The 22,473-nt window shown below is 40.1% G+C and overlaps 1 protein-coding gene across 2 annotated transcripts in view; it reads left to right on the top strand.

Moving 5' to 3' along the window:
* SUCLG2 (succinate-CoA ligase GDP-forming subunit beta) overlaps positions 1-18,546 on the top strand; it is a 116,404-nt gene extending 97,858 nt beyond the window's left edge. For both annotated transcript variants that reach the window (XM_051788819.1, XM_051788820.1), the window contains 2 exons: positions 9,458-9,578; positions 16,589-18,546. In XM_051788819.1, coding sequence (XP_051644779.1) covers positions 9,458-9,578; positions 16,589-16,704 — 237 coding nt within the window. In that variant the 3' untranslated portion in view covers positions 16,705-18,546. The remainder of the gene's footprint in view (positions 1-9,457; positions 9,579-16,588) is intronic.
* Positions 18,547-22,473: the final 3,927 nt, after the last annotated feature.

Genomic DNA, 22,473 nt, shown 5'->3' on the forward strand with positions numbered 1-22,473 from the left:
TACATGTTAATAGTGAGCTGATTTTTATGTGGTAGTAATTTGGAACCTAATGAGCACAGCAATTTGCAGTTTTGATGACTGCAATGTTACTGTAAAAGAATGGGTTTTAATTATTTGGAGATTTCAGATGTGTATGTGCAGTTCAGTACCCATGACAATGCATTTTTAATCTTTAATTAAGCTTCTTGAAGTACAGAATTCCTTTTTACAAGTTTCCATTGTCTCAGTAAGAAAAGCAGCCTGACCTATATAGGAGCTTCTGGTGCATTTCATTTGCTTCTGCATGGGGAGTACATGTCAGAGATGCTTCTCAGGTGGCAAAAAGGAAGATCCCAAGTCTCTCTAGAGCACAAGAATAAGTGTTCATCTCTCTTCTCCCTTCTGAGGGGTACTTCCACTTAGTATTTGATACCCTAAATCAATATAGTATTTATATTTCAAAGGCTATTTCTAAAGAGGAAATAAAGATAGGTTCTGTTGAAATACTTGAACTAGTCATCAAATCAACACTTCTGTTGTGGATATTAGTGACTGGACCTCTCACTAGTATTGGTTTTGGTGATTTGCCAAATGTCCTTTACACACCACAACACAGTGACCAGGGTAACACTGTTTGAACAGTTCCTCTGGCAGCAGCCCATGCTGTGGATTGTGTGCTGCTCCAGTTCCATTTCATCACACATCCATGCTCTCCAGGTACTCCCTCTTTTGAGGAATATTGCATTTTTTTAGTTTAAACCATTTAAAATTGACCTTTTCCCCACACCTTAAGATGTGATGAAACTGTACACAGATACACCCCAGGGCATAGCATGTTGTTGAGAAAACAGGAATGCATCTCTACCTCCTGCGTCACGTGCCTAAATAACGATCACATCACTACATTGTTCTTCAGAAAGCTGATTATTGTTTAGCAAAAATCTAATTGGAACTCCAGACACTAAGAGCATTAGAGAAAGTGTATGGTGTGCCTTTGAGAAATTAATCTGAAGTACAGAGGCAAAATTCAGCAAATATTGGATCAATTTTTATAGACTTTGCTGTTGTGAAAGAACTACTTGCAGCCATGCTGCTGTATAAACTGTCTTGGATGAGTGGTTTTGGAGAGTGTCTGTGACTTATCATGCTAATATGAAACAGCCAACATGAATTCCCTCAGTACTTAATGACCAGTGCTTACTGCTGGTGCCTGCAGGACAGGTGGTGTGGGTGCATCTGGATTTTGCTTGAATAATATCCCTCCAATCAGGCCTAAACATGCAACTACCCTTAGTTCTGGGTGCACAAAGAGGAGTTTAAAAGAAATCTGTATTATTGCACTCTCTTCTGACACACGTGAATTGATCACATGTGGTTTTTTCAGTCTTGCAATACGTGTTCATACAGGTAGTTGTCATCCCTGTATTGTTCTGCAGCGTGATCTGCTCATCCAGGGACTCAATCTCCTTGAAGCTCAGATATTTAAGTTTGCAAAATACAATTGTTCTAGGAACTACCTGCTGCATTTTATCCCCAAAACAATACTTAAAGCTGTTGTCCTGATTCTCAAATATATTTCAGAACAGTGGTCTCAGTATTTTCTTTCCCTCTTTTTCTTTATTCTTGTCCCTATCTATCATAAATAAGGATTATATTAGGAAGTTGTTGTGCTATCATATCAGTGAAAGAACATGCCTGTGTGGTTGCAGACACGCCCTGCCTGCTCTGCCTGGATCATTAAGGAGGGGTTTGTGGTCTCTGGGTGGGACAGGACTGATCCCTGGCCAGGTGGGAGCACAGGCACAGGAAGCATCTTCATGATCACACCTCAAGTGTGATCCCATACCAAGGGCTGCATGGGAATGATGGATTGTTGTGATGGGTGTGTCTGTGCCAAGGCTCAGGCTGTGCACTGTGTGTCCCCTGCAGATGAGGAAACGCTCCCCAAACCATCTTGATCTGAGACTTCTCACTGGAATTCAATCAAAATAAAGGTTCCTGAGGCCATGGTGCTACCTGCCGTGATATTTTGGAATTTGAAAGGGTCTGTGTGTCTGGAATTGGAATATTTCTGTTCCCAAAACATAGGCTCCTTGCAGCTGGTCAAAGGAAGGGCCCCAGGGACTGTTTCCAAATACAGCACTGTGCTGTGTAATCTGCCAGTCTTCATTTCATCTCATGCTATTAATTTAATGAGCTCTGATCCCTTAATTTTTATTCTTGTGTCAGTGCTACAGAGAATTAAGACAAAATTCCACGGTGGAGATGTTCCCGGTGGTCTGTTCTGGGAGGTGTCTTTAGTTTTGGAGGGTACCAGAGCTCTCCCTGCCCCAGAACCCTCCTGACCTGCATGGGCCACAACCTGGATCTGGTCAGCCAGCAGAGGATTGTTGCTGAATTGTTTTCAAACCAGCAAAAGCCAATAAATGTGTATCCTGTTCTGGATCCTGAATTTGCTGTAAGCAGGAAGGACTGAAGACTGTAAGCTGGCTGATTTAGCACACCAGAAACTGGACCCACAGAAAAACTGTGGTATTTGGGACTCTTAGAATGGCACCAAAGGAGTTGTGTTTCAGAAAGGCTCCCTCCAGTGCCAGGCCAGGTACTGCCATCTCACCTGCCATCCAAGGAAAGGGCTTCACTTCCAGTGGGATGTGGCAGGACCAGGGCATTTGCTCTTGGTGAGACTTGTGTTCCTCAGGAACATCTTGAATACAGGCCAAAAATTATCTTTGGATAAAATCCTTACTCGATTTTTCCTACCTGTCAGTTGGTCCCCTCAGACAGAAAAATCCAAATTTTATTTTGGAGATTTATCAGAGTTCCTTTCCTGCCAGGGCATCAAGGTGCATTACCACTGAATTTAAAACCTTGACCTGTTTTAGAATAGTACAAGACATTCAAAATTACATTGTATCAGCATTTCTTCACCTGACTGCAAGCTTTCTTGCTTTGCTTTTTGTTGATTCAGCTTCCTTAAATTTATCACCTTCGGACTTTCAAAATTCCATCCAAAAGAGGCAGAGTAATATTTTGCATCATTTTTTATAAAGCAAAATCAGATAGTTTGGCTTTAAGTAGAAAAAATAACCCTGCTCTCCTCTCCAGAGGGGTTTTTACATCTCTGTTCCACATTGAATTGCACTGTCCTCTAGTGGGTATTTTAAGCAAATGTTTTTGTGTTTGTAAATCTTTTGTGCTGCTTAGATACAGTAAGTTTAGTCTTTATTTTCAAATGAACCATAAATGTCTGAGATAAAAAGCTGGAGGATTAGAGTAATATTTCAAAACTGAATAAGTAAACATTACATTTGACCTGTGGCCCAAGTTGTACTAATATAGAGATATATATATAAAGATGTTTGTATCTGACTTATCAGTTGGAGCAGAAGGATAAAGAGTGAAGATGCAAGTGTATGGCTTCTGTTTTATTACATTTTATTACTTTTTATTGAGAATTGGAGATAGTCTGCTTCTTTCATATTGAAACAAATTTGGTAACTATGAATGAATGAATAATAAAGACCAATGGAATAATAGGAATGATTAAATGCATCTTATTGGATTCAAAGTGGAGAACTGTGCAACCCATTTTACCCAGTGGTTTGGTTTTTTTCTTAATATTACTACCTACCTCTTAAAATGCCCTTCTTTTTAACTGGGATTCTCTGGGATTTGAGGTACAAATCATCTCTGAAGATCAGAATAGGAATATAAAAGTTTTAAGTGGCAGTGCTTGTCAGGTTTGTGTGTGTTTGCAGTAGTGGATGTCTGGATCCAGCTGCAGGTGACAGCACCTTTACTTTCCTTCCATGAACTGGAATACATCTGGATCCCTGGTGCTTGTGTCCCTGCTTGTGCCCTGTGAGCTTCCCTACAGTCTTTAACATGTCTGAGTGACTTGAAATATCATCCTTGCACGGTGTTAATTCTGTTGAATGAAGGAGGGAAGAAAAAAATGCCTGTCATTGTGCTGCTGACTTGCTTTTCTTCTTGTTTTCTGGCACCTTAATGACTTCATTTGGTGAAAGAATGTGCTTTTGCAGACACAAAGTAAGACTCTGCTGACCAGAAGGGTTGGGATACAAGATGTATGTTTTAACCCCAAAAAATGCTGTGAGCCTCCAGGCAGGAACATGTTTGCCAGCTGTACCATGCAAACCCAAGCCTTCCACATAAATGTGCCCTGTGGCATCCTGGAGAAGAAAACTTGACAAATACAGTCTGTTTCCTGCTGTCTGGGTGCACTTTTAGCTGATGAAAGAGTTAGGAGTGGTCAATAAATGAATTCACTTAGCTTGAAATGTGAAGATGGTTTTTTTCAGATTTCAATCAAACAAACCATGAGCACATCCTTTGCATGTGTAACTTTTATTGTTGCTGCAGATGTAGTTTTACTGACAATTGCTGAATAAAATACATGGACTGAGCTTCAGAGTCACAATTTCCAGGAAGGCCAGAGATTACATTGGTGATTTTATAATAATATTTATAGTTCTCTGTGTGAGCATTCATGCATCTCTGTGTGCATATAAGGGAAAAGATGAGAAAGGGCGGTGGAGTTGAAAGAGTTTCTCAAAAAATGCACTAGCAGAAACTTTGATTAAAGGGATCTGAATGTTGGAATAATCATGGTTTTGAGCTGTCCTTACGTCAGCCATTCCAAAATGTTTCTTTAAAGAACATATTTTAAAATTTCTATTAAAAAAAAGGGAATACTTATGTTCTAGTGTACTAGTCAGTAGTATTCAGAAGAAATCTGTGCTGTACAGTCATTTGGGCTTTGATTTTTATTGGACAGTTCTCTAGTTGTATTTCTGGCCTCACATTTTTGTACATAACTAATACTCAAGCTTATCCTGAAAGGCAGTAGCTAAGTGGTTTCACTATTGCTGGCACATTCCCACCTTGCTTCAGGTCCTCACAGCACGTTGGGGGCTCTTCCTCCCTTCAGGGCCAGTATTGGTTTTGTCTGCAGGGTCAGTCAGATCCAGAGGTTTTTGGATCCACAGAGCTCAGATGCTGATATGGCGACAGGGGAGGGGTGTTTATGTGCAGGACAGGGAGGGGGAAAGCAGGACAGATTGTTTGGTGTCTGCCTGTACTTGCTTGGGTCATCTCCAAATGATTATGAAACCTCAGCCTAAGCTGAATTGCATTCCTGGTTGGATTTCTGTTCTTTGTGAGATTCAGAGCTTGACTCCGTGTGAATTACCTGTTTGGAGCTGCAGCACGTTGTTATCTTGCACCTGTTGTAGTTGTTTTGTGGTAACAGCAAAGGTGGAAGATCAAAGAGAAGCAACAACTTTCAAGTGTCAGGTTTTTGTCCTCTTTCTTTTTGTGTACAGAACTTGTGCTGTAAGTGCAGGCTCAGGTCAGCAGACTGGAATGCAGCGGCTGCAGACAGCCAGACATCCCCAGTATAGATTTATAAATGGGCTTTGGGAAAGGTGGAATGTTTTATAGGTCCTGCCTTCATTAAACCTTAACTGTATGATGATCAGAACTCGGTGTGCATTTTGTCAGGGCTAAGAACATTTTGGAGAAAAAAATAATAGGAGGATATAGTAAATGCACACACACTTTATCTGATTTTTTAGAGAGCAACCAGGTGTGTTAAAGCTCCTTCTGCTGTACCTAAAATGCCCTTAGTTGTGAGGAATCTGGCAGCCTGGTGGATCATGTCAGCGATCCAATACAATTCTAACAGTAATCTCCTAACACCATTACTTTGCTTAGTATACAATTACACTTATTTGGGCTGGGGAGAGTGGTGTTGGTGCCAAACATTCAAAACAGATTTGTGGGCTTTGACAAAGCTGACTTTACAAAAAAATCACTGTAAATTAAAACTATTCATTTTATTAATAAAGCAACATAGATTTCATATAGGTAGAGCTATACATAAATATATCTAGTTTCTTATATAAAGAGAAAAATTACTCTGTGTGTCTGCATATATGTTCTTATAGCATTTTGGAGTGGGATTAATGGATATTCCAGTATCTGCAAAGATTTGATAGGATATCAAACAGGAAGACAGTGATGGTGCAGCACTCAGTTTCTGTCCCTTTGGCTTCCCAGCATTGGTGCTAAGACCTGGCAGACTGTGGGTTTTTACCAACATTGATGGTGATATCTTCATGCTATTGGGGGTTCCCTTGTTTCTCCAGAGGAATCCATGATCAGTTGCAAGTACATCTGATGGTGATTTCTCATCTATCAGTTGTTTTGGTGGATGAAAAAAAGCTTAACCCATGGACATGCTACTATCTTTAGTTAATAATTTAACATTTAATAATGTTGCTGAAGTAGAAAAAAAATTATAAGGCATGCTAGTGGGTAAAAATGGTTATTAGAGTAATGATGTATTTAGTAACCTGTTCTGTCAGTAGGCAGTTTGCCCTCTCCTTGATATGTCTGATAGTTCACATGCATTAGACACTCAGCATGTGGATATATAATGGTTCTGATCTGGAATGAGAGGTTTACTTTTCTCATAGACTCAAGTAATACAGAGATTGTGCATTCTCTGTGCACACAAAATGCTGTAAACCTCTTCATCCATCTGCTGGGTCTGAATGTTAAAGTTCTTTGAGCTGGAAATGCAGGATCTGGTCAGGCTACAGAAGCAAATATAAACAATGTTCACAGATTTCAGCAGAGTTAAAGTGAATCTCAGCATGATTTGAACTGATCTTTTGGCTTATTTGGAAAATTACAATAAAACCCAAGATCGAATTCTCTACCTGATTCAGTTTCCTATTGATGGAATCCTTTTAGACTCTTCTCTAATTTAACAGTGTATTTTTTTTAAAGCCAAGCATACCAACATCAATTATCCAAGCTGCATCTAATTTCCTTCAACTGTTTTTTTCCTTTTGCTGCCAATGGATTAGAAGGCCTGATTAAAATTCCGCTTGAGAGCTGAAAAGCAGATCCTTAAATGAGAATGTCTGAGTTAGGAATTAAAATATCTGTACTGGACATAATATCCTCCTCCTTATCTCTAATAATGTAAACACACTTGGTTAAGTTGATCTGTCACATGTCTGGTGCAATGTCCCTGAATTAGGAGGATGTATTAGAAGGGGTGGAATGGTGTGTGTGGCTTGTCCCACTGTTAGAATCTATCACTACTGTGTTTTAGCACCAAATTGCTTTGCACAGAGATATCTCTGCCACAGGGGTTAATGTGATAAGAATTTGAAGGGCTCTATTTTTTCTTTTATGTTGTTTTACTTCCTAACAGCAGGAAAGGTTTTGTATGCACAAGCAATAGGAACAAGGCAGAGGAAAGGCCTTCTAAGCTTTTACTCTTGGTAGCTTCTGCAGAGTTAAGGATTTTGTAACACAAAGGTGAAATAAATAATTGCAGTGGCATCACCAACTTAATATCCAGTAAAGCCTAAACTGGTAAATGCATGTATTTAACATGACATGAGAGTGTCAAATCCATAAGAAAGAGTTATAAAATAAATTAAAATGTATGTTCTGGTTTGACTGGGTTATAAATTTCCTTCTGATGCCCAGTGTGCCTTGCCTGGGATGAGGAAGCCATGCCATGAGCCATATCCAGGCTGTTACTGTGCAGGCTCCATGAACTGGAAAGTTTGGTGTCATGTACTGGATCATTGTACCTAATCTCAGAGGGAGAAATTTGGGTATCGGGGTTTTTATGGGAGTTTATTATTGCTCTACTTATATAGCATTAGAGTTTTTTCATGCTCTGAAGGTCTTAATTGGATAACTAACTCCACTGCAAATAGTAAGAGGAGACAAGAAGCAGGGGGAAGCAGTGTCCTGGCACATCAACACTACATCAGAGGTGGTGTCTAATAAATTTGAGAGGAGAAAATGGGGCTATGTCGCACATGCTCAGATGGAAGCTGTTTTGACCACTTTTGGGTGGCATCATGAAAAATCTTAGAGCTGAAAGGAGCAGCAGGTGATGAGCGAGATGTCAATGACATGGTCCCATTGCCAGCTTCATTTTATGACTGTGGTGTGAGCACTGAAGTTCAATTTTTGAGCAACCTGGTCTAGTGGAAGATGTCCCTGCCCATAGCAGGGGGTTGGAACAAGATCATTTTTAAGGTCCCTTCCCACTCAAACCGTTCCATGTTTCTGTGATTCAGTGGTGTGATGCAAACACTGCATTTACACCAGTAAACGAGGTTCTTGCAGTCTAGAGAACTGCTTAAGGACTGAGATAATTTCTTGTGGGAAGTAAAACATTTGTTGAGATGCCTTGTTTCCCTTTGGTACTGTGGATGGCAGTGTTACTGCCAGTGCTGAGCCTTCAGTCTGTGCGTGTGACTGCACGTCACAGGAGTTAATTGTCACGTTTTGTCTGCAGAGAAATATTAAAGCTGATTGTGCAGAGCTCTAAACGTGTGTGACTGCAGGGGATTTCCTTGGTGCTGGAATGAGTCTGGCTACCTGGAGGTGGGCACAGTGAATCTGTTCATCCGGTGCAGTGAGTCGAGCATAATTGTGGTTGACATCATGCCCAAGTGAAATCCAGTGATATTTCATTCCTCCAGACCTAATCCCTTCTTTATCTTGTTGGTTTTTTGAGTCAATATGATTCTGGCAAAGCTTGTTTGTGACACCCAGTGAAGCTTGTTGTAGAGCACCCCAAGAGCTGTGGATTAGCTCCATTGTGGAATGAGAAACAGCACAACCACAACCTTATGGTGACCTCCTCAGCGTAATAAGGCATGGTTGGAAGTCTGGTATATGTGCTTGGGTTAATATTATACTAACTTAGCAAGTGGAAAGAAATTATATTAATATCTTGTATGTATTAATGTCTTGTATGTTGTGCAGGGTAATTTAATTGTGAATTAGGTGCAGAAATTGCAGTTTCCAGAAACTGATGAATAGCAGTTTTTTGAGGTTATCAGTTAACCTGTTGTAATGAATGCTCTTCATTACATGCCTCTCCTTGTTAATTAGAAGGGATTTTTACTCCTCTTTATCAAGTCAGGGCAAGTATATTACCTTTTCCTCTGTACTGCTTTTGATAAAGTGAAGATCCAGATTGTTTTGTGAAGTGTCCACATGAATATTTCATTGCATGTGCATCACACATTCCTACACTATTTTCTGAGCTCCAACCTCTGATGATTATTCAATGCATTTTTAAAAAAATCAAAATATTGTTTAAGCTCTTTTTATTTATACTTACTGGTAGAAATTCACCTTTTTATGTACAATACTGTGTATATGACATTAATTACCATGCCTGTTTAGACCAAGACAATTAATCACTGCTGTACACTACAGCAACAATAGACTCAGTGTTCTCTAAGTGCAGAGGTGAAGCTTGTACCTTCCATAAATGAGAACCTGCTTGACTGAGGGTAATTTGTTCCCTGATTTGTGTCTTTTGCTTGTGTTTATTTATAAAACAAAGCCAAAACAACACATAAACAACCCCTTATTTATTTCCTGCTCGGTTTCTCTCCTCCAGGTTGAAGCAATCCTTGTAAACATATTTGGTGGGATCGTGAACTGTGCCATCATAGCCAATGGTATCACCAAAGCCTGTCGAGAGCTTGGGCTGAAAGTACCTCTGGTGGTCAGACTGGAAGGTGAGTGCTGATGGTTTCAGACCCAAATCATCCCTCAGGTGCCCAGTAACCCACTTGGGCTTTCTTCTGTCTCAAGGCTCTAAACAGATTGCTCCCACACAGTAAGAAAATGTCCAGTTCTCCAGTCATAGCATGACCTGAAGTCAATAAACTCATATTTCTGTAGTTGTGGTCCCTGCTGGTACTTGAAGCAGTGAAATGTTGCAGTGGAAGCATTATGGGTTTGCCTGTGAGATTTGCAATGCAAATAGGAATTATTTTGCTGCAAGTTTCTGTTTACTGAAAGGTATTTCTCTTTCAAATGATTTTTTTTTTTGCTGAATGCAATTCCATTATTGCTAAACCTGCAGCAAAGTATAGTTTTCTTAAGTTTACTCCAATCCCATAATTAAAAGAAAGATGTTTGAAACGGTATTTGTGAGAGAGAAATTACTGTAACATATTCCTCTGCCCAAATACCCAATCCAGCTAAAATCTATTTAAAACCAGAAGATTTGGTAATGGTAAGGAATATTTTTTTTTTAGTACATCCAACATTGTTACACAAGAAACAAGAAAAGCAATAGAGGGGTGAGGAGGAGCACTCTTTGGCAGTTTCAAGCTTTACTATAATGGCAGTGGGTGTGGAGTTCTGCCTCTAATTTCTGAGAAGTGCCCTGAAGGAGGGAGGGAGGGAGATTCTTCTGCCCTTGTGTGAAAAGTGCTTTGATTGCAATCAACACACAACTCTGGTAAGCTTAAAACATTTCCTTTTGGCTAAGTGGTTTTGGAAAACAGAAGAGTTTCTGGGAGTTTTTTAAGGCCTCTTCTTCAAAACCATCAATATTCACATTTGGGTGTGTGTAAGGAGCATAAAATGTCCTGTCTCTCAGCATTGGTGATGAAAGGAGGAAATGCATCCCTTTATGGACCTGAGATACAAAACTGTAGTGGTTTTTTACACTATGATAGAGGGGTGAGGAAAATATGTTCTGAATACACCAGACTTTTTCCTTTTCAAAGTGTAACACCACCAGGACTCCTGAATGTGTAGATTAGCCACAAAGCCCTTTGGTTAGGGGGATACTTATTTTGTCTTTCATGAGAAAGGGGGTTTTCCCATCCCTCATTGTCATGCTACACTACATGTGGTGGCATGACTTTTGCTGTGGTAAGTGCAGGGAAATTTAAGTACTCTAAAATGGATTTTAGAAACATTGTGAAAATTTTCTTTGGATGATGCAGCACCAGTCAATATGTTAAGAGACTAAGTAAATAGTTTAATATGGATGAAGGAGAGACTGATGGATGTTGGTTAGAAGCAGGAAAGTTTAATAATACAAAATCTCATTGTTTATCAGCTCTAGGCGATGTTATTTAGCTTTTTGTCATAGCAAGAAAACTTTTCCTGTCTGTCATAGCTGGGAAGAAGTTTATCTGTCAGATCTGCAAGACTGCTCATCTATTGTAGCTACTGTTTTTTAAGTGAAGATATTGAAAAAACCGTTAGTTTTCCTTATGAACAAGATGTTTCTACTGCAATATTTGAAACTCCTGTAAGAGAAACAAGAAAATCGCATTGCTCATTTTAAACTGCAGTCCACTGGGTCTGCCACTGGGTTTGCTTGATCTTTCTCCAGTAATTTTGATACTTCCATGATTGTATACAAAAAAGAGTGACTTTTGTTTTTTTTTAACATGACTTCTGAGAGATTACAAGAGGCAAAACTGGGCTGAATGAGAAGAGTCCCAGTGCTACTGCACTGCAGAGTTTGTGTGGAAGAGAAGGTGTGGAGCAGGAATGCTTCTGCCTGGAGGTTGCAGAGGTGCCTGTTCCTCTCGTGCCCCTGAGGTTTGACTCGTTTGCTGCTTCATGCACAGAGATCGAAGCTGAGTTGTTGGAATGTTGAACACAGACTTTGATGCAAATATCTTTTGGTGACCATCTTCCCGAGGCTGCTCACTCTGTACTGATTTACTACTTCACCCTTGGTAATAATGCTTCTCCTGGACTAGTTGCTGACTCTGGAGATGGTAATACCATGGGGTTTTTTTAGGAGACTCAGTGCCATAATAATAGAGCAAAGCTCCAACTTTTGCATAATCTTTGTCGCAGAAGGTTTTAATTCCTTCTTTCATTTCTAGTTCATACTAAACAAAGAGCTGTGATGTTTACAACCTTCAGATGTTGTACTTAGAAACTGCTAGATAGCAACTCCTGCTTTCTCTGCCTCCTTAATCACCCAGTCAGGCAATCTATCTATCTATCTATTTATCTATCTATCTGTCTATCTATCTATCTATCTGTTTGGTCCTTTTAATCTTTTCTCAGAAATCAATCCCTCTGGATCCTTAATCGTCACTGTTGTTCTTCTTTGAACTCACACCGGGTTATTTAAACATATAAGGATTTTGAATTAATAATGAGTACTGTGGAAGTAATAAAACTACCCCAGACTTTTTAAAACATCACTGATAACATTTTACAGTTCAAAAGGAGAAAAAGGGGCAAGCAGTCTTTTGGATTTCCATTTTGAACATTTTTCCAACAGAAGGTTTGTGATTATTTCCATAAATCTAGCAGATTTGTGACCTGCACTTTAAAGGCTCTTTGCCTGCGTGCACTGTACTACAAGTGTCTTGATGACTAGAGTTTTAATCAGTCAAATCTGTCTTGATTTAGTAGGATTCTGTGGACAAATCTTTGTTCTCAGTTGTATAATAATTACAAGCCGTTTTACCAGTGGATAAAGAAAGGATTACTCTCCTCTTTGAAAATGGTAACTTTATAATTACATATGTTTGCTTCCCTTATCAGTAAAGAACTCACCAGCTGAGACACAGGATTATTGTTTAAAAAGCTCGTGGACAAATGGAGAAACCACATATTTCAGTTTTTATCTTTTTCAGATCGAAAACTAACTGCTGCTGGGTTTATGCAGGATTTTTTTCCCTTTAAAATGTAATGTACTTCAGTTAAGTTTTGTGAAAACTAGCTGGGAGTGCTGAGCAGAAGCCAAAACTTGTTTCTTGTTTATGTAGCTCAGAGCTAGATGAAAAGAGGGGAGAATAAAAAAGAATTGTGAATTAGATGTCTTCTTCCTGTGCTGGAAATTATACGTTCTTTCTCTTTCAAGAAGTGAATTTTGTGTTTCTTTGGTCACAGGACAAGAAGAATTGGGAGGAATTAGAACTACTTAATATGTTGAAACTCTGCTAGGAGCAAGTTGGCTTTTATTCAAACATCTGACTCAAAAATTTCTTTTTATATATTCCATTTTTGTGATTAGTGACCTTCTGTGTTTTTCAGAATCTAAATATTTATTTAAAATATTCAGAAATCTTTTACACACAAATTAGGTTTTGCTACAGCTTGTGTATCTCACTCACAAGTATGGTTTAGTTTGTATGTCTGATTTTTTGATTGTTAGTATCCCAAATTGCCTGTCAAGAGAGAAGGATGGGGTGTTGCAGAGTCACACTTCTGCAGGGGGGGATTTGGCTCTCAGTACCCTCAGCACTGCAGCAGATCAAAGCTGGAACCTTGCTATTGGTGGGCACAGCGTGTTCATGTCTAATACTTTTTGACATTCTGCATATTGTGAATTTTTTGCTATAGCAGGATGTTCTGGGTAGATCAGATTATTTTACTGTTAGTCTTCTTTAGTATATTCCAAATGCATATTACTTATCCCCTTATATCTTATTTACCTGAAAAGCCAGAAATGGCATTGCAGACTCCTGCATCCTCTGCAGCCATCAGCATTAAACAGTGGCAATTTAGCTGTTCCTAATGGTTTTATGGCAGTGCAAGTGAATAAAGGAACATTATCCAAATCCTGCATACGAAGTATGATTGGGGGTGTTTTATTTGTTTGATTTTCATTCAGCCTCTGCAGTTCTTACAATGTGTGTTGGTATAATCTTACCATTTATAGAAACATGCTTAGACAGAATATTTATGACTAGGATTCGTTGGTAATGAGTTGAATATATTTGCTACAGATAGCAGAGATTTGAAGGCAATGGAAGTGTAAATGTGAGAGATTGCATGTACACAGACTGAGAGGTTGTTTCAGAACCCAGGTTTCAGCAGGAGGGTGTTTAGATTACAAAGCCTGAAGGTAAATGCTGTTAAAATTCATCTTTCTTGGTTTTCCATGGAGTGTCATTGACAGTAATATGTGTCAGAAGGCAAAAAACTTCTTTTCCTTGTTAGAAAGCCATTCCCTTAATAGAGTCCAGTTTGAAAAAAAAAAAAAAAAGCTACAAAAAACCAAAGCAAAGAAACAAAAAACCCAACAACAACAAAAGCCCCTCAGCCTTCAGTCCTCTGAATTTTCTGTTCTCAGTTGGCTGCAGCACAGGTGAAGGGCAGGTTATTCTGGTAGTCTGGGTATGGGATTCTGTTTACAGTTCTCTGACACCATCCAGTGGCAGGAGGTTAATGTTGGAATAGTGGGATTCTTTATTTGTTTATTTTACCGACTATTGTAACAAGACTCTGTAGATTCCTAAACGTTTCGAGTGTTTTCTGAATGTTTAATTTTCAATCTCTTACCTCTGCTTTCAGCAGGCTCTTGTTATAATTTCCATATTCTCCACATAGCTAAAATACTTAATCACAATGAGATAAAAAGCCATCACTTAAAAGAAAATTACAACAAAGGAAATGCTTGCTGAACAATGTGTTTAGTTGTATGGCTTGCCTATAAAAGTATTTTATTTAATAAATACAAAATGTACTCTTACTCTTTTGACTGCAGTAAGATTTATTTTTTTTTTAACTTTCATCTTTTCATTTCTCTGCATAAACTCCCCCTCCCTTCTTAGGGGCCTGTGTTTTGTATTGATTTTGTAATGCATGTTAGACAAGTGGTGTGTGGAGAGCAATCAATGCAGTGCAGAACAGATCCAATGTATTGGACCCGTTAGTAAATTAATATTGGCCACTTAGTGAAGAGCAAAAGTTAGTTTTAAGTACATGGCTATCACAAACAGCACAATATTTTTTCTCTGTGGGAAAATTTCCAGGAAAATTTACCTCTTTCCATTTTTTTCCTCCTCACAACACTTTGTCTTGTAGAATCCTGTTTGAAAGATCGGTAGAATCTCGACTGCTTTAAATGTTTATCACACTTGTATCTCAATAATAGACAAAACCTTCAAGGCTTGATGGGAATCACTGTACAAATGTGAGGGACTTAACAGAGAAGAGGACCTTGGCAATGCCTCCTACCTCCCCTGTGCAGTGCTGTGCTGACAGGCAGCAGCCTCCACGTTATCTCCTACAGGATGGTTGAACAAAAATCTAATCTTATGCTCTTTTTTGCCTGTGATATTATTTTTTTCTATAGGAAAAGTTCTGTACAGTTCTGGATGTTACCAAGCAACCAAATCCCCCTTCTGTCAGAGATTTCAGATGTCTTTGACCTTCCTACACAAGTCCTACAGTGCGTCCTCTGCATATCGATGGGAAGCACGACCTGTTCTGCCAGTGCCTTTTACACAGGGAGCAGATGGGGTCCCACATTCCTCTTCCCAGCACCTGCCTCTCCCATCACAAAGTGCTGGGCCTGCTGTGACAGAGATGTCTTTGCTCCCTTTCAGTGCCAGGAGTGGGAATCCTGACTTGAGCACGCTGATGAAACAGGCTTTTGAAATTCTCCACTTCTGTTGTACCATTTCAGACGTTTTATGAAGTCTGCCAAGAAAAAAAAAAATCATCCTTTAAAATGAGCATTCTGGAAGCTGCAGAGTAAAGAGTCTGCTTCTTGCTTGGTTAATAATTAAGGGTATAATTAGTGTATAGCTCCAAATATAATTAAAATTCATTTTGCTAGGTCTAGGAATTACAAAGTAATTAAGCATTTTGACATGGCAAATGAACAAGGCACATGACATGAAGGAGGGGGATAGGAATGATTCTAAAGAGGATCAGCTCAGGACCTTGTGTTTCTGGCCAGTGTGTGATCCCAAAGTGTGGATTCTGCTTCCTCAGTAGGATATCTGACTCCAGGTTCTTCTGTGGACAGAGCATAGCAGTGATCAGAAGTGCCACCCAGCTTTGCTGGAGAAAGCTCTGGGGATGTCAGATTTTCTGGTTTTCCTTGGTTTTCCAAAAACAATGACCTAAAATAAATGGGAAGGTGAGGTGATCTGCTTGTCTTTTATACAAGTGTGAGCAGTGGGGAAAATGAACTTTTCTGAAATATCTTTTTTGGTTTGGGGGCTTTTCTCCTTTCCCGTGCATGTGTTCTACTGACTAAAGTTGAGCTTTTTACCTACAAAATGGAGCCCTTGTCTTTTATATCTGTACAGTCTCCTTTGAGGTGGGGCAGATGTGGTACTCAGGGACATGGTTTAGTGATGGACTTGGCAGTACTGGGTTTACAGTTGGACTCGATGGGTCTTTTCCAGCCTAAATGATTCTGTGATTGTAGTAATTTAGTGCAGAGGAGAGGAGGGAATGGTGTCATGCTGAATACTTCAGGGTTCTCTGTGTTCCCCCTTTTTAGCAGAAATGCAAAAGCATATTCAAGAGCAGCTCAAAAACAGTTATATTTTCAGGATTACCCACATATTTGCCTTTCCTTACCCCATTTTGCAGCTTTCAGTTACCATGGGCGAATTTTAGTTATTGTTGACTTTCTGCTGCTGATTAGCTGTAGCTGATTGTGGCTAATAAGTGTGTTAGATCTGAGTGTCCTAGAGGCCTGATCCATGGTCCATTATCCACTGCTCTTGCTGGATGTCCCTGCTGACTCTGGTGGATGCTGGATTGACCCTTTAATCTTCACAAAGCCCCTGTGGTGCATACAAGTGCTATTATCAGATTGCATTGTCTGTCACAATTGTAATTGAAATTACAATTCTTCCTTCTCAACTCAGTCTAAACCACTGATTGAATCTGTTGTTAAACTGAAATGATGTGTAGTTTGAAGCATTAACTGCTTTTATAGAGATGTGCTAGAAGACTTTAATTTATTCATTAATATTAATTACTAATTATAGTCAGTATTCTTTTATAGGAACAAATGTCCATGAAGCCCAGCGCATTCTGAGTGAAAGTGGACTCCCCATCACATCTGCCAAGGACCTTGAGGATGCAGCAAAGAAGGCAGTGGCTAGTGTGGCCAAAAAATAACACCCTGAAGATTATTCTCATGGAAAGACATCATTCCTGTTGTTATTTCAGAGGATTAGTGAAGTTTTCCTAAGCAGTTGTCAGGTTTGGTGGACCTAATTTTTGATACGTGGCCAACTCAGGCCTTAGGCTTGCAAGTTAGGCTTCAGAACTTTTGCAGCTACAATCTTGAGAAGTTTTTATGTCTTTATCTAATTTTGGTAATTTTGTTACAATTGTAATAAGTAATACTTCATAAATTTCTTTTTTGTCTCTCCTTCCAAAATCGTTACTGATAAACTCATGATAAGGTACAATAATTAATAATTGACTTGTATCAACAGGATTATTCTTTAATCAAACACATGTAGGTCACCTATTTCACAGTATTTTAATTAATCTTTTTATATTGTAAAGCGTCAGCAAACTAACGGGTTTATATTTTTATGGACTTTTAGAATAATGAAAAAAATTGTGCTTACAATACCTATTTTTATTAAAATGAATGATGTTTATTTTCTTTTTTTTTAGCAACCACTGATTTTGCCTTAAGACAATTTCCTTTTGTTGATACCAAAGTATACCTCACGATAGGAAACGGGATTAAACAGTTGGTAGTGAAAAGACCTTCCACTCTTTTACTGTGCCTGTAAACCTGTGAAATGTGATTCATTTATTTTCTAGTTTTTGGAAACGAGGTGCAGTATTTCTAGGTGTAGCAGGGCCATACAGGGAGCTCCAGGAGGATGAGTCTGCCAGCAGGGAAATGGCTGCTAACTTTTTGAGATAACCTCTTTCATAAGTATGTCACTGCCGTGAGGTTTTAAAATAAGATGAGAAACTGAAGCAGTTTTCTGCCCAGGACCATGGAGTATTCTTCAATTGATTTAACTTCCAAAAACCATTTCTGATTTATTTGGAATAAAACACAAATGAACTTTTCCATTTTTAAGGTATTTGATTTCTCAGGCATCAGTAAAAATATGTAGAAGTTAAAAAAAAAATCTGAGTTTCAGTACTCAGATATTGACCAACATTTATTTTGATTGTATCTTCTTTTGTAACAGTCAGAATTCAAGCTGTTAATTACACAAATCATTCATTCAGGGAACAGAAGGCGATAGCAAACAGCTCATGTAACTAAAGAACTCGGTACAAATCTGACTCAGCCCAGGACTTATGTGCTGAAAATCATCAATAAATTTGAACAGTGAACAAATGAAGGGATATTATGATCTGGTCTTGTAAATGGGCAGAGAGGTAAAAATTTGTGTAATAAATTCTTAATTGTGATTTTTTTTGAGTGCCTCTAATCAATACCGTGTTCCACTTAGAGAAATGTAAATAAATTTCCCATGACATTTCCACTAGAACTGTTACATTCAAAATAAATTATCTGCACCAATCTTTGGCTCTTGACACAAAGAGTGTAGATAGGTTGCTATCATCAATTCCTGCAGGTTTTTTGTTCTCCATTCCTTTCTCTACATATTGCTTAAGGAAAAAACGTGTGACCATTAGAACAGCAATAAATATGCCACGAGGTGTGTGGTTATTGAGGGAATGAAGGAGAAGGGTGTCGTTAGCAGCTCCCTGGAAGGTGCATAAAAGCACAGACCCCTCTGAAGGAAGAGATGTTTACCTCACCACAATATATAAAACAGTCTCACTCTATTTTATATATTTTAATACTGGAAACAGAAACATTCTGTGGAAGAACTGTTTGTGCAGTGTTGTCTCACGCTGTGTCTCTTAATTGTGGTCTCAAAACTATTCATTATGTGTGTACACAATTACTATTCTGCAAAGATTAATGCTATGTACACAGTTTCATCAAATAAATGTAAAAAGTAACATGTTTAATGACTTTGTCCTTTCTATAAAATAGAAAACTGCTTAATTTGTCTGTTGCATTCTGTGTTCCTCCATTCAGCATTTTCTGACAGGTGGGTGAAATCAAATGCATGGGAATTTAGTTTCAATCAGGTAATATTGCTATGCTCTTACATACCTTTTGCCTAAAAAAGTAGATCTTTTTATCTCTATATATTTTTTCTTATACCTAGGTTAATGACAATAGAACAGTATAATTTTTATTTTTTAGATGTAATATCAAAAATTCTGTGATTTTTCTGGTTTGGTATCTTTGCAGGTTTGTCATTTCACTTGTGCCAGGCACTGTGGAGTGGCTGCAACCAGAGGCTCTGGCTGTGCCCAGCCAGCTCATTGTGGTGTTGTGGACTGGTTGGTTTTATTTGTACGGGTCATTTCTCTGCATGTGGAAATGTGTAAAGTTACTTTTGGTCTCCCTGGGAGAGGCATTTTGGTTGCACTTCCTGTGATTTTCGGCTGTTACAAATTGCACTTGAACGTGGTGCCTGGAAGGGACTGTGACTTTGCCTTTGCTCAAGCACACAGAGACACAAGTTGTCAAGAGTGTGGTTTGCTTCCCCAGCAGCTCTGTGTCTACCTGTCTGCTGCCCCCCACCTCCACAGGGACCCCAGCTCTGCTCCTCCAGCCTTGCACAGCTCAACCCCAAAGCAGAGAAATGCCCCCCTGCACAAACCAAACAGCAGCATAAGCAGTGGGTAAGTTCCAGTTAATCCCCTCTGTGAAAGTTTTAAGTGGGATTTAATTGGCTTTAAATCTGGAAATTTCAACCTGCATTAATAAAACCATGTAGGACGGGGCACTTGGAAGGTAAAACAGGAGGAAACTGTTAATGCTGACACTGTGTTAGGTCTTTAACAAGATACCTTTATATTCTCTCACAGAAAGTGTAACAGCTGGGAGTTGGGGAGTAATGTCCTTAACGAGCGCTGACTATCCCATTTGTCAGGCCTGTGCTTCCCTGCATCCGGAAAAGCAGCTGGTGTCGTGCAGAATTGCTGTGATTGGAGCAGCATGTCAGTGCAAATCAGTCACCAGATGAGATCCCAAGCAGGGCTGTCTGCTGGCCCTGCCCTCCAAGGTGAGCGGTGCCTGGTGGCCTTGGGGCTTTTCAGACCTGGGCACCTACAATAATATCCTCTGGTTATTGTGTGTCAGGTTGGCCTGGATGGTTCCCTTGTGCTGAGAGCTGAGCACAGGACTTAAGAGTGGCCTGAAACACTGGGCTGGAAGAGCCAGGAAGTCTGTGTGCACAGGACCAGGCACCAGCCAAGCCATGTCCTCTGATAAAAGCTGTCAACAGAAATCCCAAAACCTCCTGGGCTTAGTGCTTTATTCCATGCCATGTAGAATGCAAGCATTCAGTGCTGCTGTAAGCCTCAACTGATTGTGAGATTTCATTCCTTGTTTTTGCTGCCTTTCAGGAAATTGGAGTCTCTTTTGAAGTCAAGGTCAGCTCTAGCAAGGGACAAGTGGGAGAAAGCAGGTCATTGCATGTTTCATTTTCTCATCTCAAATTCTTTCCCCTTCCTCTACTAAACTTACTGGATTTTTTTCTCACTTTTCCACTCACAGAGCTCTCTCCCTGTTCTTCCTCTCTCTTTGTGGCATCATCCTCAAAACTGGCTGAGCCCACACTGCTGGGTTTTGCCTGGTTTGTGTGGTTGGGCTGGGTGGCCTGGATCTGGATATGTTGTATGAGCATCCAGCTGCCTGCCTGGGAGCTGGGTGTGCTCTGGTCAGCCCATCTGGCAGTGCCAGGCTAACACCCTGCTACCAGCAGGCACCAGTGACAGGGTGTGCACCAGCCTGGAAACCGTCCTGGAATCCTCTCAGTGCCTCTTCCTGACCTGTCCAGCACTGACTGCAGAGGCAAAGACCTCAACCTCCTGTATTCTCCTCCTGCTTCTGTACAACAGGAATAAAAGCAGGAGCAGAAATGGGCTGAGGAGCATTTCACTTGCCCGTTCAGGAGTGCTGGGCTCTGAAAAGGACTGTGTTTCAGAGAGGTTGTAGACAGACATGTTCAGAAGAGATGAGAGGAGTGAAAAGTGTAGGAAAGCTTGGTAGGCATGTAAAGAGCTGCTCCAAAGGGAGAAGAAATACTCTTCTTCCAGGAGAAATAGTCTCCCCAAGTCCAGTGTGGACAGGACAAGCAGTGAGGAGCTTTGACTGTGGTAAGGGACATTGAGATCAGCCCTGTAGCCATGAGGTGAGCCAAGGAACAGGCTGTGAAATCATCAATGGGTGCTTTTTAGAGTTAGACGAGCATCTGTCAGGGATGGCTTAAGAAGAGTTGATTTTTGCCTCAGGGCAGAGGGATGGATGGGGTGACCTTCCAGCCTGATCTGATAGGATTTAATGCTTGTTAGGAAGGCTTTGTTTTCTTATTTCCTTCCTAACTTTTAGGTACAGGGAGGAAAAAGAAGGACAGAACCGGTGGATTCTTAAAAGAAACTGTTTTTAATTTAGTCACCAAGAATGATCTGCAGCTGCCAGGGAAATGAAAAGCAGATTATGCAAACTCAAGACTTTCCTTAACAATGGATGTTGTGTTACTGCAATGCAAAAAAGGCTGAGCAGAGAATTAGGGGTATCTATCAGCTTTAATATGTTTAATTTAAAAAGGAACAGGTTGCACCAACACTTTTTTTTCTACTTAATGAGGCCCATTCATAAGTAGAATAACAGGATTTGCCTGTCACCCAGAGGAAATCATGACATGTGTATTTGTACTTTGGTGCAAAACTTGTGTTGATCGCAGTGATTTAAAACTTTTCCCATCCCAGCTGCAGTCAGTTTGATGTCAGGATCCTTTCATCTGGAGACAGATGCATCCTTGGTAGAATCCTCAACACGTCTGTGCCTTTGTTCAGTCTCACAAAGTACCAGCTAAAGATTAAAAATAAAAGTATACATGGATTATTTCATGTTACTCCTCAGAGATAACTGCTGTGAGAAAAAGTTTGGCTTACCCAAGACCTGGTAGCAGATTGCAGAAGGATCTCTGGTGTGTATGTGAATCTGGCCTTTTGCATTTCTGTTCCGTTCCTGTTTGTGGGTGCTGAGTGGTGCAGGGACAGCAATAGTAGAGTATTTCATAGCATATGTTGCTTTCCATATCTTGGGGCCATTCCTCTGCTACAGGACTTAGAGAGTTGAAGAGGAAAAAGGTTTTCTGTGTATCTTGGATCAGTGTCAGGCTGGAGACAGGACTAACATCCTTTCTGGTGTGTGGACAGACACAGGCTGATTCTAATGAGTTACCCCTTCCACATTCTGTTCCATAAGTACAAAGTGGCCTTGATGGGCAGGCAGAGGGCAGAAAGCTGGGGGGAGCTCACTGGGTGGGGATGGCAGGGGGGTCTTCACTGGTCTTCAGGGCTCTGCTTCACACGTGTGCTGTACCTCACCCTGCTTGCAAGGAAGAAGCTCCTCACTGGAGTTGTGATGGTCTCCCACATCTGCCCTCCTTGTGTCCTTGGAGTCCTGCCACATCATCAAGAATGAGAAAGCATGAGGATAATATTCCCTTCTCCCATCACAGTGGGACAGGAGATGCCTCTTTCTGTACCTCCTTGTGTTTGCAAAGATGGGGGAATAGCCTGGCCCTCAATTCCCAATTAAATCCATGTTAATTTGTAATGAAATCTAAGAGGGATAGCCAAACCTGGTGAGAAGGAAGCAACTGACAGAAACAGGTTGCTCCATGAATTAAGTGCTATTGGGATGTGCAGCACAGTGGGATTTGGAAACTGGGTCCTTTTTATTTAGCAGAGCAACTCTCCTGAATGCACGGGCACCTACAAGCAGGCCATCATCAAAGAGGTGACAGTGACAAAGTACTGGTAAGCAAATATGGGAAAGGAGGGCTCAGAGAGATCGAGCATAAGAACTTT

The sequence above is a fragment of the Manacus candei genome, unplaced genomic scaffold (genome assembly GCF_025592945.1).
Source record: "Manacus candei isolate 608988 ecotype Guabito, Panama unplaced genomic scaffold, ASM2559294v1 h1tg000025l, whole genome shotgun sequence".
Taxonomy (NCBI): Eukaryota; Metazoa; Chordata; class Aves; order Passeriformes; family Pipridae; genus Manacus; species Manacus candei.